Genomic DNA, 16,137 nt, shown 5'->3' with positions numbered 1-16,137 from the left:
GTTAGTGAAAAACATTAAAATAGAATCCACGGGAAGCCAACGTGGCTCACTGTTGCTATGAAGATCAGTAACAGTGGCTTCGGGATGATATATATAAAAAAAAATTGTGATAAGTTAGTTTGGCTGACCTTTTCTCTGATTAAACCGTTAAGCTGCTCTGACTATGTATGACAAGTCACACTGCCGGTTGACAGAAGGTGTACTGAAGGAAGTGCTCAGGCCAAACAGATATTTGGAGCGAAGTTCAGAGCGGTTCCGCACCTGAACTTCAAAGTAAATCCATAATTTGGTTTATTTCTCTTTATTTGTCCCAGCTGTTGAAGTAAATTTTGTGGCCACCAAAATCGGAAGTTTCAGTCCTGTGCTTAGTCATGATTAGAGCTACTGTGAAATAAAACAAGTGATCGGATTCATTGGCTGTGTGATGCGTAGGTGAAAATATTACTTGTGTGAATTTTCTTATTCTCAAGACAGTTTGAAAAAATTATTATGGAAATAAATTGTATGAGCAATCTGCCCTTTTGCTCGCCAGAGGTTCGAATTTTGTGTTTTTTTTCAGAAAAAGAAAGAATATTCAAGAAATAAGGCGCCCTTTGAAGATGTTAGGCTAAAATACTTGGTGTAGAGAAAGTTTGATCTGTGTCTGCCAGATACTCAGTCGGAGACACAAATGCTGGGGAACTTTTTGTGCCTACATGTTTTATTTCATTCATGTAGGCACGAAAGGAATCCGTTCCACAGCAGGAACTAATGACTGATTATAATGTTTTTGGTTTGGTGCATGCAAAACATGGTCCAAATTATATTAAGGAAATAATTTACAACATTGGCAAAATATTTTGTTCCTTCTCTGCAATACAACTCATTTACTGTGCATGTGGATATATTGGATTAGTATAGGTAATTGCAATGGATGACATGGGCATGATGGAATGAGAGGCCTGTTTCTTTACTGTATGACTCCAGCACTAAGCTTTTAAACAAATGGTTCGGATCGAAGCAAGAACAAATAATAATTGGTGGTTTGTGCAGACCTCTTGATATTTTGCTTAGATTTCTGTGGAAACTTTTTTGTTCAATTTATAGTTTTATTGTAAATTATGTAATAGATACTCTGAAGCTTTTAGGTCAGAATTAAGCACAGCTGTTTACAATATTGTCGACGTGGATAACATGTTTTCCTTTGCTAAAATGGATCATAGCCATTTATTTACCCACAGTAATACAGGAAGGTTTTCAACAGCAATATTAATCAAGGTAGTTATTTATTAGCAGTTGGTGCATTGTGATGTCACTGTCATTGTGATATCAGGTCGGTGGAAATAATGCTTATATCTACTGATAGTTTTCACATTTCTTTATCTGCAAATTTGGTTACATGGGAAAAATCTTCAACTATGTTTCATATTGTGGTTTTTTTTACATTGTGATAGTTTCTTTGGGTTCATACTGCTTTTAAGGTGAAGCATGTCTCTAGTAATCCAATGTATGACAACTTTTGAACCTTGGCACTTCTCTTCCCAGTTTTGGATGCCTCAGATTGTTAGGTTAATCAAAAATATGCTTGTTGACCTTCACTATATTTGTAACCAGACTCTACAAGAAGGTTCCCCGCTGTGCACCTTTCTTGCGATTTGGCCATAAGCATACCACTCTGAAATTCCTTTTCTAAATTCTGCCTATCCTAACTCCTTTTAGACCTACGTTAAAAATCCAGTTTTGTAATCAAATGATTTGTTGTCATTTTAAAAACTAGACTTGTATGTAGAGAATCAACATATTTTCTTAATGAGACATGCTAAATAAATGCAGGATCGTATTCTGTTATTAAAAATATCAGCTGTGTGCATTTTACTACTGCTAAGGCAGTAGAGAGGTTAAGAGATAAAAGAACTAATTAAAGCACTGTTGACAAGACATGAGAAATTTACATATACCAATGTCATTTATACTGAGACTTTTTGAAGTATTCTCCCTTAAGCTAAGTGATTTGGAAGCGTACTAAGCTATTGTGTTTGGTGAATGGTTTAGAAAGGCCTAAAGCTTGGTTCTTCTATTTGTCTCTGTTTTCTCAATTTCGTTAACCGTTAATCAGGCAGCCATTATTATCTGGAAAGCAAACAAAAACATTCTCTTCACTGTCCTTGAACAGATGATCTTAAAGTAATATTTCTGGAGTTTGCACTCCTTTTTTGTGCTGTAAAAACATTGATTAATCCCAAATCATCTATGCTTTCAGTTGAATGGTATTGCTGTATCTGAGTGGTTGTCAGTTGCTTTACTGTAGTTTAAATTGTGTGTTAAGAATATGCTAAGAAACCTCTGTCTTTGGGTGGTCTTGGAGTACACTTACTTGCAGAAGTTTAAAATGGTATTTACCAGTGAAGATTGAAACTTAAGCTAGAGCAACTTGATGTCTTCTTCATAGTATACCTACTGGTAATTTAATTAACGCATAGATTTAACTTGTTTTGTCTTTACAAATTTATTCAGTTGTTGTAAGTTAATCTTTCCAAAATATTCATCACAACAAAGAATGTTGGCAGAGTCTTCCTCTGTGATGACCTCAGAAGTCATTTGTAGTTCTGTCTTTAATCCCTTAACAATTTTGTGAATGTGAAAAATTAATTTTGGGTATTGATCTTAGGACTCCAGTGCTAATAATAGACAAATAGCATACAAGATCATGCTTGCTAGTGTGTATGTTTTGAAATATGTTCCATCAAGTGACCATGAACTTGTGTTGCAATGTATTTTCCACATACTAAGCACATTGTGTGTTTCTGTGTATGGGGGATAATCAATTCTCTTTGGTGATGTGAGCTTCGAAAGTGCAAAATGAGAATATTTGTCTTACTCAGCATGTACCAGCTCTTTCAAAGAATTGCCCAGTTTCATTCCATTGTTCATGCCCCATATCATTATACAGTAAATGTTTTCCTTTCATAGAATTGTGTTTTTGTATTCTGTTCGTTCTGTTAACTAATCCTGTGAGAGGTGTATGTTAACATGCAACAGATAGCAATAATGTGTTCGAGCTGGGCAGTAGAAAGCTGGGTTTATTAATAGTCTTTGGAGAAAGAGAGATGAATCCCATGCAGTAAAATTCTGGTGCAGGCTAAATTTGAATAGAAGATGTCAATGATATAGCTAATTCAAAACTACATTTAATATATAAATGCTTTCATAATTTATTTTACAGATATAGTTAGAAATAAGAATGAAGCAACATAAATTATAGCAGATGTACACTTCAGTCCCTTGAGCCTACTTGGCTGATGATCAGCAGTCAAAATGATTTGTCAGTCTAGAAATATGTCCTCCCCATTATCTGGAAATATAGTTCTAGATTTAGTGGATGTACCTAACTACAAATTATTTTGCATGTCTCAATATGGTCACCTCACATCCCTCGATGCTCTAGAGTGCACTCAGCCATTCCTAATATAACAGGCAAGCCACTTTTGTTAAAAAACAATAATTTGTAAGTGCTGATTGAGTTATTAAACTATTAAGCTTTGAGCCCGCTGGTTTAGCATTAACTTGCCAAAATTTTGTCTCTTTATTTGATCCTTGTACATGGTGTCACATATTTTAATAATACTAGACCATATGACATTGTAGAATTAGACCATTTGGCCCATTGAGTTTGCTCCGCCATTTCATCATGGCTGATTTATTATCACTCTCAACCTTATTTTCTGCCTTCTCCCTGTAACTTTTGACGCCCTGATTGATCAAGAACCTATCAACCTCTGCCTTAAATATACCCAATGACTTGGCCTGCACAGCTGTCTGTGACAATGAATTCCACAGCTTCACCACCCTCTTGCTGAAGAAATTTTTCTCTCATCTCTGTTCTGAATGGATGTCCCTCTGTTCTGAGACTGTGCTCTCTGGTCCTTGACTCTCCCACCAAAGGAAACATGTTCTCCAATGCCAATACGTATTTTCTTCGATAAAGAGCCCAAAACTGCTCTCAATACTCCAAGTGCAGTCTGACCAATGCCTTCTAAAGCATTGCATCCTTGCTTTTGTATTCTAGTCCTCTCAAAATGAATACTAAAATTACATTTGGCTTCCTTACCACTGACTCAACCTGCAAGTTAACTTTTAGGGAATCCTGCGTGAGCACTCCCCTGTTCCTTTGCATCTGGGATTTTTGAATTTTCTCCCCATTTAGAAAATAGTCTTTGCCTTTATTCCTTCTACCAAAGTGCATAACCATGCACTTCACTATAATATATTCCATCTGCCACTTTTTTGCTTATAAGACATAGGAGCAGAATTGGGCCATTTGGCTTACTGAGTCTCTTCTGCCATTCAATCATGGCTGATCCTTGTTTCACTCCTCAGCTCTACTCCTTGGCCTTCTCCCTGTAATCTTTTGGTGCCATGTCCAATCAAGAACCTATCAAGCTCTGCCTTAAATACACCCAAATGACCTGGCCTCCCTAGCTGCCTGTGATAATAAATTCCACAAATTCACCACTATCTGGTGAAAGAAGTCTCTCTGCATCTCTGTTTGAAATGGACACTCCTTTATCCTGAGGCTGTGCCCTCTTGTCCTATACTGCCCCACCATTAGAAACATCCATTCCACATCTACTCTGTATAGGCCTTTCAACATTTGAAAGGTTTCATTGAAATCCATCCTTCTAAATTCCAGCAAGTATAGACCCAGAGCTATCAAATATTCCTTGAATGATAACCCTTTCATTCCAGGAATCATTCTTGCAAACCTCCTCTGAACCTTCTCCAATGCCAACACATCTTTTCTTAGATGATGAGCCCAAAACTGTTCACAATACTCAAGGTGAACCTCACCAGTGCCTTATAAAACCTTAGCATCACATTCCTACTCTTGTATTCTAGACCTCTTGAAATGAATGCTAACATTGTATTTGTCCTCCTCACCCCTGACCACACCTGCACGATAACCTTTAAGTGTTCTGCACAAGGATTCCCAAGTCCCTTTACATCTCAGATTTTTGGATTTTCTCCCTGTTCAGAAAATGGTCTGCGTATTTATTTCTACTACCAAAGTGCATGACCATGCATTTTCTAACATTGTATTTCATTTGCCACTCTCTTGCCCATTCTCCTAATCTGTCTCAGTCCTTTTGCAGCCTTCCTGTTTCCTCAACGCTATCTGCTACCCCGCCAACCTTCGTATCATCTGCAAACTTGGCAACAAAACCATCTATTCCATAATGTAAATCATTGGTATTCAGCGTAAAAACCAGTCCCAGCACCAATCCCTGCGGAACACCACTAGTCACTGGCAGCCAACCAGAAAAGGCTCCTTTTATTCCCACTTGCCACTTCCTACCAATCAGCCAATGCACAAACCATGCCAGTAACTTTTCTGTAATAAACTGGCAGCTAAGCAGAAAGCCCCACTTTGTTGCCACTCTTTGTCTCCTGCCAGTCATGCAGGTATCTTTCTTATAATACCATGGGCTCCAATCTTGGTAAGTGGACTTGTGTGTGGCACCTTGTCAAAGGCCTTCTGGAAATCTAATTAAGGAACATCTACAGGCTATCCTTTGTCTACCCTGCCTGTTATTTCCTCAAAGAATTCCAACAGATTTGTCAGGCAAGATATCCCCTGAAGGAAGCCATGCTGACTTTGGCCTGTTTTGCCATATATCCCAAAACCTCATCTTTAATAATGAACTCAGATCTTCCCAACCATTGAAGTCAGGCTAACTGGTCTATAATTTTGTTTCTTCTGCTTCCCTCTCTTAAAGACTGGAGTAACTTTTGTAATTTTCCATTCTTCTGAAACCATTAGTAATACTTCCATAATCTCTTCACCTACCTCTTTGTGAACCTGGGGTGTAGTCCATCTGGTCAAGATGATTTATATACCTTAAGAATTTTCTGCCTTCCAAGCATCTTATCCTTATTAATAGCAACTACACTCACTTCTGACCCCAACACTCTCAAATTTCTACATTCTGCTAGTGTCTTCCACAGTAAAGACTGATGCAAAATATTTATTAGGTTTGTCCACCATTTCTTTGTCCCCTGTTGCCGTGTCATTTTCAAATTGTATGATATCCTCTTTCATCCCTGAATCTTTGTATCTCAGAAAAACTTTTTGTATTGTCTTTTATATTATTGGCTAGCTTACCCTAATAATTCATCTTTTCCCTGTTTATGGTTTTTTAGTTGCTGTCTATTGGTTATTAAAAGCTTCCCAATCCTCCACCTTGCCACTAATTTTGGCTATTTTATATGGCCTTTCTTTTGCTTTTATGCTGTTTTTGACTTCCCATGTCAGCCATAGTTGCTTCATTCTCCCTTTAGAAAAATACTTAACCTTTGAGATGTATCTTTCCTACTTTCGAATTGCTCCCAGAAACTTCAGCCATTGCTGTTCTGCCATATTCCTGCTTACGTTCCGTTTTAATCAACTTTGATCAGCTCCTCTCTCATGCTTCTGCAGTTCCCTTTACTCTGCTGTAATAGTGATAAATTCGATTTTTATCTCCTCTTCCTCAAACATCAGGGTTTACGATCACTGTCTCTTAACAGTTCCTTTACCTTAAGCTTCTTAATAAAATCTGGGTCATTACTTAACACCCAATCCGGAATTGCCACTCCCATAGTGAACTCAACCACAAGCTGCTCTAAAAAGCCATCTCGTAGGCATCCTACAAATTTCCTTGCTTGGATTGAGTGCCAACCTGATTAGCTAATATTTTAGTTAGTTTAGTTATTATTTAGTTAATAAATTATAGCAGGGATTCTCTTCAATAAAATTAGTAATGAATTTCTGTGTCTATAAATTTGGCAACAGATAACACACACTACTCCCTGTTTAATACCTCCATTTCTGTAACCTTTCTTGTAATTTCCAAAGCATTGACGGTGGATAAAGGCCCTTTAGCCCACAGAGTCCATGCTGACAGTTGGAACTTAATTTGATTATAATTAACCATTCACATGCATTTTTGACAGTTTGAAGTGTGAACTGTACTCACATGTATCACACGTGATTTTGTGATGAGCTAGTGTCTGAAATTGTTTTAAAACTTTTTTGCTGCCATTATCAATTGAAAACAATAACTCTTTCTTTCTGCACAAATGTTTGCTGACCTGCTGAGCACTTATAATTCGCTTTTCAGAATTCTATGGGTCCAGGGCATTTTGCTCTTGTAACTCCTGTCTTGGTCTACTGTTCATGCAATAGAAGGATACATTTAGCTTTATAAACTTGTTCCAACTCATTTTGGTGCTTCCAACACATGAACATACAAAAAATTTGAGTTTGTTTGCAGAATCATAAAATAACTGTTTCTATGATTGGAACATTTATTTCAGTGGCTGGCAGTAGTTAGGTGCACAAATCTGTGAGTAATATCATTGTAGTTTAGCTAGTTATACGTAGAACATAGAAATTTACAGCACGTTACAGGCCCTTCAGCTCACAATGTTGTGTTGACCATGTAACCTCAGAATCAGAATCCGGTTTATTGTCACTGGCATGTGTCGTGACATTTGTTACTTAGCAGCAGTAGCTCAATGCAATACATAATATAAAAGAAGAAAATAAATCAATTCCAGTATACGTATATTGAATAGGTTAAATCTCTTGCAAAAACAGGAATAATATATATTAAAATGTGAGGTAATGTTCACAGGTTCAATGTCCATTTAGGAATTGGATGGCAGAGGGGAAGAAGCTGTTCCTGAATCGCTGAGTGTGTGCCTTCAGGCTTTTGTACCTCCTACCTGATGGTAACAGTGAGAAAAGGGCATGCCCTGGGTGCTGGAGGTCCTTAATAATGGCCGCTGCCTTTCTGAGACACCGCTCCTTGAAGGTGTCCTGGGTACTTTGCAGGCTAGTACCCAAGATGGAGATGACTAAATTTACACCCCTCTGCAGCTGCTTTCAGACCTGTGCAGTAGCACCCCCCGCCCCCCGCCATACTAGACAGTGAAGCAGCTTGTCAGAATGCTCTCCACGGTATATCTATAGAGGTTTTTGAGTGTATTTGTTGACATGCCAAATCTCTTCAAACTCCTAATGAAGTATAGTCACTGTCTTGCCTTCTTTATAGCTGCATCAGTATGTTGGGACCAGGTTAGATCCTCAGAGATCTTGACACCCAGAAACTTGAAACTGCTCACTCTCTCCACTTCTGATCCCGCTATGAGGATTGGTATGTGTTCCCTCATCTTACCTTTCCTGAAGTCCACAAACAGCTCTTTCGTCTTACTGATATTGGGTGCAAGGTTGTTGCTGTGACACCACTCCACTAGTTGGCATATCTCGCTCCTGTACACCCTCTCATCTCCATCTGAGATTCTACCAAGGATGGTTGTATCATCAGCATGGTATTTGAGGTATGCCTAGCCACAGAGTCATGGGTCTAGCGAAAGTAGAGCAGTGGGCTAAGCACACACCCTGCAGTGTACGAGTGTTGGTCGTCAGCGAGGAGGAGATATTATCACCAACGTGCAAAGATTGTGGTCTTCCAGTCAGGAAGTCGAGGATCCAATTGCAGAGGGAGGTACAGAGGCCCAGGTTCTGCAACTTCTCAATCAGGATTGTGGGAATGATGGTGTTATGCTGAGCTATAGTCGATGAACAGCATCCTGACATAGGTGTTTGTATTGTCCAGATGGCCCAAGGCCATGTGAAGAGCCATTGAGATTGCATCTGCCGTTGACCTATTGTGGCGATGGGCAAATTGCAATGGGTCCAGGGTAGGAATTCCTACTCTAGAAACGGCCTAGAATTTCCCTAGTGCATAGCCCTCTATGTTTCTAAGCTCCATGTACCTATTTAAGAGGCTCTTAAAAGACCCCTTTGTATCTTCTTCCACCATTGCTGTCGGCAGTGCATTCTACACACCCACCACCCTCTGTGTGAAAAACTTACCCCTGACATCCCCTTGGTACCTATTACCAAGCACCTTAAAACTATGCCCCCTCGTGTTAGTTACATATTCATGGAGTTAAGCAACATAGAAACAGGCCCTTCAGCCAAACATTGCCCTCCTGAGCTAGTCTCATTTACCTAGCCTGTAAACTAAGGGTTCTCAGCATGAGGTCCATGGACCCCTCCATGAATGGTAAGGCTCCAAGGCACAAAGGTTGGGAAACCCTGCTCTAAACCGTTCCTATCTATGAACCTACTCAAATGTCTTTTAAATATTGTAATTGTTCCCACCTCTACCATTTTCTCTGGGAGCTCATTCCAAATTCTCACCACCCTCCATGCGGGAAGTCTTGCCTATCATCACTTCTAAATCTTTCCGCTTTCATAAATGTATTTCCTCTAATTTTAGACTACCCTACCCTGGAAAAAGGATAATGATCATCCACTTTATATGAGACCCTTGTGATTTTCTAAACCTCTAAGGCCATCCCTTGGCTTCCTTCACTCACAGTCCAAGCCTTTCCTGTCTCACTTAAGAACTTAGGTATTGAGTTCCAGCAACGTTTTTGTGAATCTTTTTTTTTCTCCCTCTGTAGTGTAATCATATCTTCTCTTATAGTGTGACAACTAGAACTGTACACAGTACTCTAAGCACTATAGAACACACAACAGTACAGACCCTTCAGCCCATGATGTTGTATGCTGTCTCATATCAGCCATTGCCACCCTGGTGGAAAGTTGCTGGCTGTCCACTCATCTATGCCTCCTATTGCCTTATACACCTCTATCAAGTCTGTTGGGGTCAATTACTGTGCTACCATTCAGAGCCCCAAACAGTCCTTCCAGGTGAGGCACCACTTCACCTGTGAGTCTGTTCAGGTCATCTACTGTATCGGGTGCTTCCGGTGTGGCTTTCTGTATATTGGTAAGACCCGATGTAGGTTTGGAGACTGCTTTGCTGAGCACCTACACTCCGTCTGCTAGAAAAAGCAGTATCTCCCGGTGGCTAGGGAGATGAAGCTGAGTACAGGGCTACGGTAGGAAACTTTGTCACATGGTGTGAGCAGAATTATCTACAGCTTAATGTGAAAAAGTCTAAGGAGCTGGTGGTAGACCTGAGGAGAGCTAAGGTACCGGTGACCCCTGTTTCCATCCAGGGGGTCAGTGTGGACATGGTGGAGGATTACAGATACCTGGGGATACGAATTGGCGATAAACTGGACTGGTCAAAGAACACTGAGGCTGTCTACAAGAAGGGTCAGAGCCGTCTCTATTTCCTGAGGAGACTGAGGTCTCCGGACGATAAGGATGTTCTATGAGTCTGTGGTGGCCAGTGCTATCATGTTTGCTGTTGTGTGCTGGGGCAGCAGGCTGAGGGGAGCAGACACCAACAGAATCAACAAACTCATTCGTAAGGTCAGTGATGTTGTGGGGATGGAACTGGACTCTCTGACGGTGGTGTCTGAAAAGAGGATGCTGTCTAAGTTGCATGCTATCTTGGTCAATGTCTCCCATCCACTACATAATGTACTGGGTGGGCACAGGAGTACATTCAGCCAGAGACTCATTCCACCGAGATGCAGCACAGAGCGTCATAGGAAGTCATTCCTGCCTGTGGCCATCAAACTTTACAACTCCTCCCTTGGAGGGTCAGACACCCTGAGCCGATAGGCTGGTCCTGGACTTATTTCATAATTTACTGGCATAATTTACATATTACTATTTAACTATTTATGGTTCTCTTAGTATTTATTATTTATGGTGCAACTGTAACGAAAACCAATTTCCCCCGGGATCAATAAAGTATGACTATGGCTGCCCATTTTAATTCCACTTCCCATTCCCCTTCTGACATGTCAGTCCATGGCCTGTACTGTCGCGATGAGGCCACGCTCCGTTTGGAGGAGCAACCCCTTACATTCTGTCTGGATAGCCTCCAACCTGATGGCATGAACATCAATTTCTCAAACTTCTGGTATTGCTCTCCCCTCCCCCCCACCATTCCCCATTCCTATTTCCCCCCCTCACCTTATCTCCTTACCTGCACATCACCTCCCTTTGGTGGTGGTGCTCCTCCTCTTTCTGTCATAGCCTCCTGTCATCTCATCAGATTCCCTCTTCTCAAGCACTTTATCTGTTTCACCATTTAATTTCCCAGATCTTTACTTCACCCTCCCCCCCCCCATTTCAGCTATCACCATGTGTTTCTTCCTCCCCTCCCTCCACCTCATTTTTTTTCCTCCTCATCTTTTTTTCTCCAGTCCTGATGAAGGGTCTTGGCCCGAATCATTAACTTTACTCTTTTCCATTGATACTGCCTGGCCTGCTGAGTTTCTCCAGCATTTTGTGTGTGTTGCTTGGATCCCACCATTGCATCTGCAGATTTTCTTGTTTCCTCTCATCCTCCTTTGCTCCAAAGAGAGAAACTCTAGCTCGCTCACCCTTTCTCATAAGACATGTTCTCTAATCCAGGCAGCATCCTGGTAAATTTCTTCTGCACCCTCTCCAAAGCTTCCACATCCTTCCTATACTGAGGGGACCAGAACTGAATGCAATACTGCATGTGTGGTTTAACCAGAGTTTCATAGAGCTGCAACATTACTTTGAGGCTAAAGTTAGGAAGTAAATTTTTCTAACTTTAGTTATTTAGGAGTATCTGTTTTTGCATGGCCTCTCTTTCTGGTCCAGCTCAAATGGAAGTTTGGTCAAGAAGCTTCCATCACTTGGCATTCAGGATAAGGTAGTAAATTGGATTAGACTCTGGCTTTGTGGGAGAAGCCAGAGAGTGGTACCAGATAGTTGCCTCTCTGACTGGAGGCCTGTGACTAGTGGAGTGCCACAGGGATCGGGGATGGGCCCGTTGCTGTTTACCATCTATAGTAACGATCTGCATGATTATGTGGTAAATTGGATCAGCAAATTTGCGGATGACACCAAGATTGAGGGTGTAGTGGACAGTGAGGAAGACTATCAGAGGTTGCAGTGGGATCTGAACCAGTTGGAAAAATGGCAGATGGAATTTAATGCAGATAAGTGCGAGTGTTACATTTTGGTAGGATCAGCCAGGGTAGGTCTTACACAGTGAGCGGTAGGGCACTGAGGAGTGCTATGGAATAAATGGATCTGGGATTGCAGCTCCATAATTCACTGAAAGTGGTGTCACAGGTAGACAGGGTTGCAAAGAAAGCTTTTGACACATTGGTCTTCATAAATCAAAGTATTTACTACAGAAGATGGAACATTATGTTGAAGTTGTATAAATGTTGTTGAGGTCTAATTTGGAGTATTTTGTGCAGATTTGGTCACTCACCTACTTACAGGAAAGATGCAAATAAGGATGAAAGTATGTAGAGAAAATTTACAAGGGTGTTGCCAGGACTGGAAGACATGAGTTATAAGGAAAGATTGAACAGGTTAGGACTTTATTCCTTGGAAAATAGAAGATTGAGAGGAGATTTGATAGAAGCATATAAAATTATGAAGGGTATAGCTAGGGTATAGCAAGCAGGCTTTTTCCACTGAGATTGGGTGAAACTAAAACTGTAAGTCATGTGTTAAGGGTGAAAAGTTTAAGGGGAACATAAGGGGAAACTTCTTCAGTCGGAGGGTTGTTAGTGTTGATTGAGATGCCAGCGCAAGTGGTACATGCTAGCTTGATTTCAGCATTTAAGAGAAGTTCGGATAGGTGCGTGGATGGTAGGATATGGAGGACTATGGTCCTGGTGCAGGTCGATGGGAAGTTGAAATGGTTTGGCATGACTAGATGGGCCGAATGGCCTGTTTCTGTGCTGTACTTTTCTATGACTCAGTGTGCAAACCATCTTCCATGCTGTTAAAGACCTCTATCATAATCCAATCACCCCCCAGTATCTCAACTCACATATCACTGACCTACATTATTTTGTGGTTTGGCAATGGCCTGATTTTTAAAATAACGTTCCTTGTGTTTAGTTTGTTTACATTTCTCTCAAATAGTCCTGATTTGATCCTTGAGATTTTGTTTCTCTAATTTGGGCTTTCTGCACATCTCTGACTTTTATTTCATTTTGGCTTATAAACTCAACCTCAAGTCATTTCTCTTATGGGTTGCTGCTCCATTGTGTTCAAAAATGGTTTGACTATAAGGTTTTCTATCACTCAAAATTTCTGGGAAACTGATACAGAGTTTGATAATATACATCTTATTTTTGTTTTGTTTTTCAGATATATCCGACTATATGGGAGGAAGTTCAGCAAAGAAGATCATGTAATATTTGTTAAGCTGCTGTATGAACTAGTTGTCATGCCCGAACTTGAGATCAGCATGATGCAAGGATTCACTCGATTGTTAATAAATTTGCTCAAGTAAGTTCAGAGTAAATTCTTTTAAGATACATTGTAACAAGCTGTGACTAACCATGAGTAATTCTCAACCTTAAACTTCAAACTTGGTGTTTTAAAGATTACCTTGAATATTTTAAGTGCAATAATACAGTTAACTTTGAATCAGATTTATTTTATAAACAGATTTGGATGTAGGGAAAATATACTGTTTGAATTTAGACCATAAGACCACAAGACATAGTAACAGAATTAGGCCTTGGGCCCATTGAGTCTGCTCTGCCATTCCATTTTGACTGATTTATAATCCATCTCAACCCCATTCTCTTGCCTACTGCCTGTAATCTTTGCTGTCTTACTAATTAAGAACCTATCAACCTCTGCTTTAAATATACCCAATGATTTGGCCTCAACAGCTGTGTGTTTCCAAGTACCCCAAAGCCTCATCCTTAATAATTGACTTCAACATCTTCCCTAACATCTTTCCTAGTCAGGCTAACTGGGCTATAATTTCTTCTCTTTAGTCTCCCTCCCTTCTTAATGAATATAGTGACATCTCTGATTTTCGAATCCTCCGGAACCATTCCAGAATCTAGTGATTTTTGAAAGATCATTACTAATGCCTCCATAGACTCTTCAGCTAACTATTTCAGAGGTATATTTCTGGGGTATAGTATAGTCCATCTGGTCTAAGTGACTTAGCTGCCTTCAAACCTTTCAGTTTTCAGCTTTCCAAGCACCTTCTCCTTAGTGTTAGCGACTATGTTCACTTCTGCCCCCTGACACACTCAAATTTCTGCCATACTGGCTGGTGTCTTCCACACAATACTTACTAAGTTCATCCGCTGTTTCTTCATCTTCATTGCTACCTCTCCAGTGTCTTTTTCCATTGGTCCAAAATTCACTCTCACTTTTCTATATATATAAAAATAAATAAAAATACTTGGTATCCTCTTTGATATTATTGGCTAGCTTACCTTCATATTTCATCTTTTCTCTCCTTATTGCTCTGTAGTTACCTTCTATTGGTTTTATAAGGCTTCCCAATCCCCTAACTTCCCATTAATTTTTGCTATTTCATTTGCCTTCTGTTTTTTGTTTATGTTGTCTTTGACTTCCTTTGCTGGCCATGGTTGCCTTATCCTCTGTCTGGGATATACCTTCCAAATTACTCCCAGAATCTGTAGCCGTTGCTGTTCTGTCGGCATCCCTGCTCATGTCCCTTCCAATCAACTTTGGCCACCTCCTCTCTCATGCCTCTGTAATTTCCTTTACTCCATTGCAATACTGATACATCTGACTTTTAGCTTCTTCCTCCCCAAATGCAGTGTGAATTCTATCATTATAATAATTGTCTCCTTAGGGTTCCTGTACCTTAACCTCTCTAATCAAATCTGGTTCATTACACAACACTCAATCCAGAATATTTTTTTCCCCTATTGGACTCGACCACAAGCTGCTCTTTAAAAAAAACGCCATTTTAAAGACATTCTACATATTATTTCTCTTGGGATCCAGCACCAACCTGACGTTTTCCCAATCTACCTACATATTGAAATCCCCCATGACATTGTAACATTGCCCTTTTCTCGTGCCTTTTCTTTCTCTTTTTGTAATTTGTCCCTACATCTCGGCTACCATTTGGACTCCTGTATATAATTCCCATCTGGGTATCTTACCCTTGCAGTGTCTTAACTCTCCCTAGTAGTATATTTATTCCTAGTATTTTTATTCTATTTCATTTAAGTGTTGTAACTTTTTAATTTTTAAAAAAAAATTATTACCAGGAAAAAAGAACTCTTATCAAGGGAGGATTTACAGTTGCCATGGAGACCATTGTATGTAACAGTAGAAAGAATTTTGTACTCCAAGACAGAGCACCTTGGGTTAAATTGGTTTCCAAAGTAAGTATATCTCTTTTGCATGTCTGAAATATTACTGAATTAGAAGTCTGAGTCATTTGAGTTCCTTCATATTTGTTGTTTAGCTGTTAACTATCAACATCAGTTGTTGCCTTTCCAAGGTTCTGGATTGGCTGTCATGTTTTTATGTTTTGTCCAGAGCTTAAATATATATAATTTGTCTATGCCAGGCTGTAAGTAATTTTTCTTTACAGTAGGCAAGACTTCTGTCACTGATGAAAAATGGAGAATGGAAGGATACAAACATATATTCACAGAAGTTTGTACTCCATTTTCACTTATTTAAGCTTGTGTACCTCAAAAAGATGAATTTGATTTTGAAGTCATTGTGATCCTGTCACCCTGTCACTTGTTACTCTTCCATGTTAGGAGAAATGTTATCTGCCTTATTTAACGATGCACAAAATCAAATTTTATAAAACTTACTTCTGCCTAATAGCAAAATAGATAGGTGATCAATGTCAAAGTGTAAGTATTGTATGATAATGAGATTGGAAACGTGCACAAAATTACTGAAAATTACCTTTGCTTTTAATCTGCAAGCAGCATCTTTGCAGTTGACCAGGGGAAATGGTGAATGTTTCATGATGCTTGATCCTTGCAACCAATTGCTTGTGATAATTGTGACTGATGATTGAAAATTACACTAATATATGAAATATAAATCATGTATTGAGATTATCGTAACTCTGCTGTGGATATGGATTGAGGTATTTTGGAGAACGGTCTTAAACTTTAACATCCTTATACAGTCCGGCATAGACAAATGATGTGCATGTTAGGGTCTGGACATTTGATTAGTGCCCAAGTGCTGCCATGTTCAGATACTCCAACAACATGCAATAACAGGAGAGAAAGCATATTTCTTCAAGTGACTGCATTCACCTGAATAAGAACCACTGAAACAACATGGAAGCCAATCTACGACCTTGGAAAGGCAACTAACTGATGTTGCCAGTTAGCAGCTAAGTAACTGAACTTTAATTATTATTTCATAGT

The 16,137-nt window shown here is 39.7% G+C and overlaps 1 protein-coding gene across 2 annotated transcripts in view; it reads left to right on the top strand.

The window, feature by feature from the left end:
- Positions 1 to 16,137, top strand: part of LOC140201320 (proteasome activator complex subunit 4-like) — a 140,901-nt gene that overhangs the window by 548 nt on the left and 124,216 nt on the right. For both annotated transcript variants that reach the window (XM_072265203.1, XM_072265204.1), the window contains exons 2-3: positions 13,100 to 13,240; positions 15,004 to 15,120. In XM_072265203.1, the coding sequence (XP_072121304.1) occupies positions 13,100 to 13,240; positions 15,004 to 15,120 (258 nt within the window). The remainder of the gene's footprint in view (positions 1 to 13,099; positions 13,241 to 15,003; positions 15,121 to 16,137) is intronic.

This window comes from Mobula birostris, chromosome 8, assembly GCF_030028105.1.
Source record: "Mobula birostris isolate sMobBir1 chromosome 8, sMobBir1.hap1, whole genome shotgun sequence".
Lineage (NCBI taxonomy): Eukaryota > Metazoa > Chordata > Chondrichthyes > Myliobatiformes > Myliobatidae > Mobula > Mobula birostris.
Note: the sequence above shows the minus strand (reverse complement) of the source record. Positions and strands in the feature narration are given on the sequence as shown.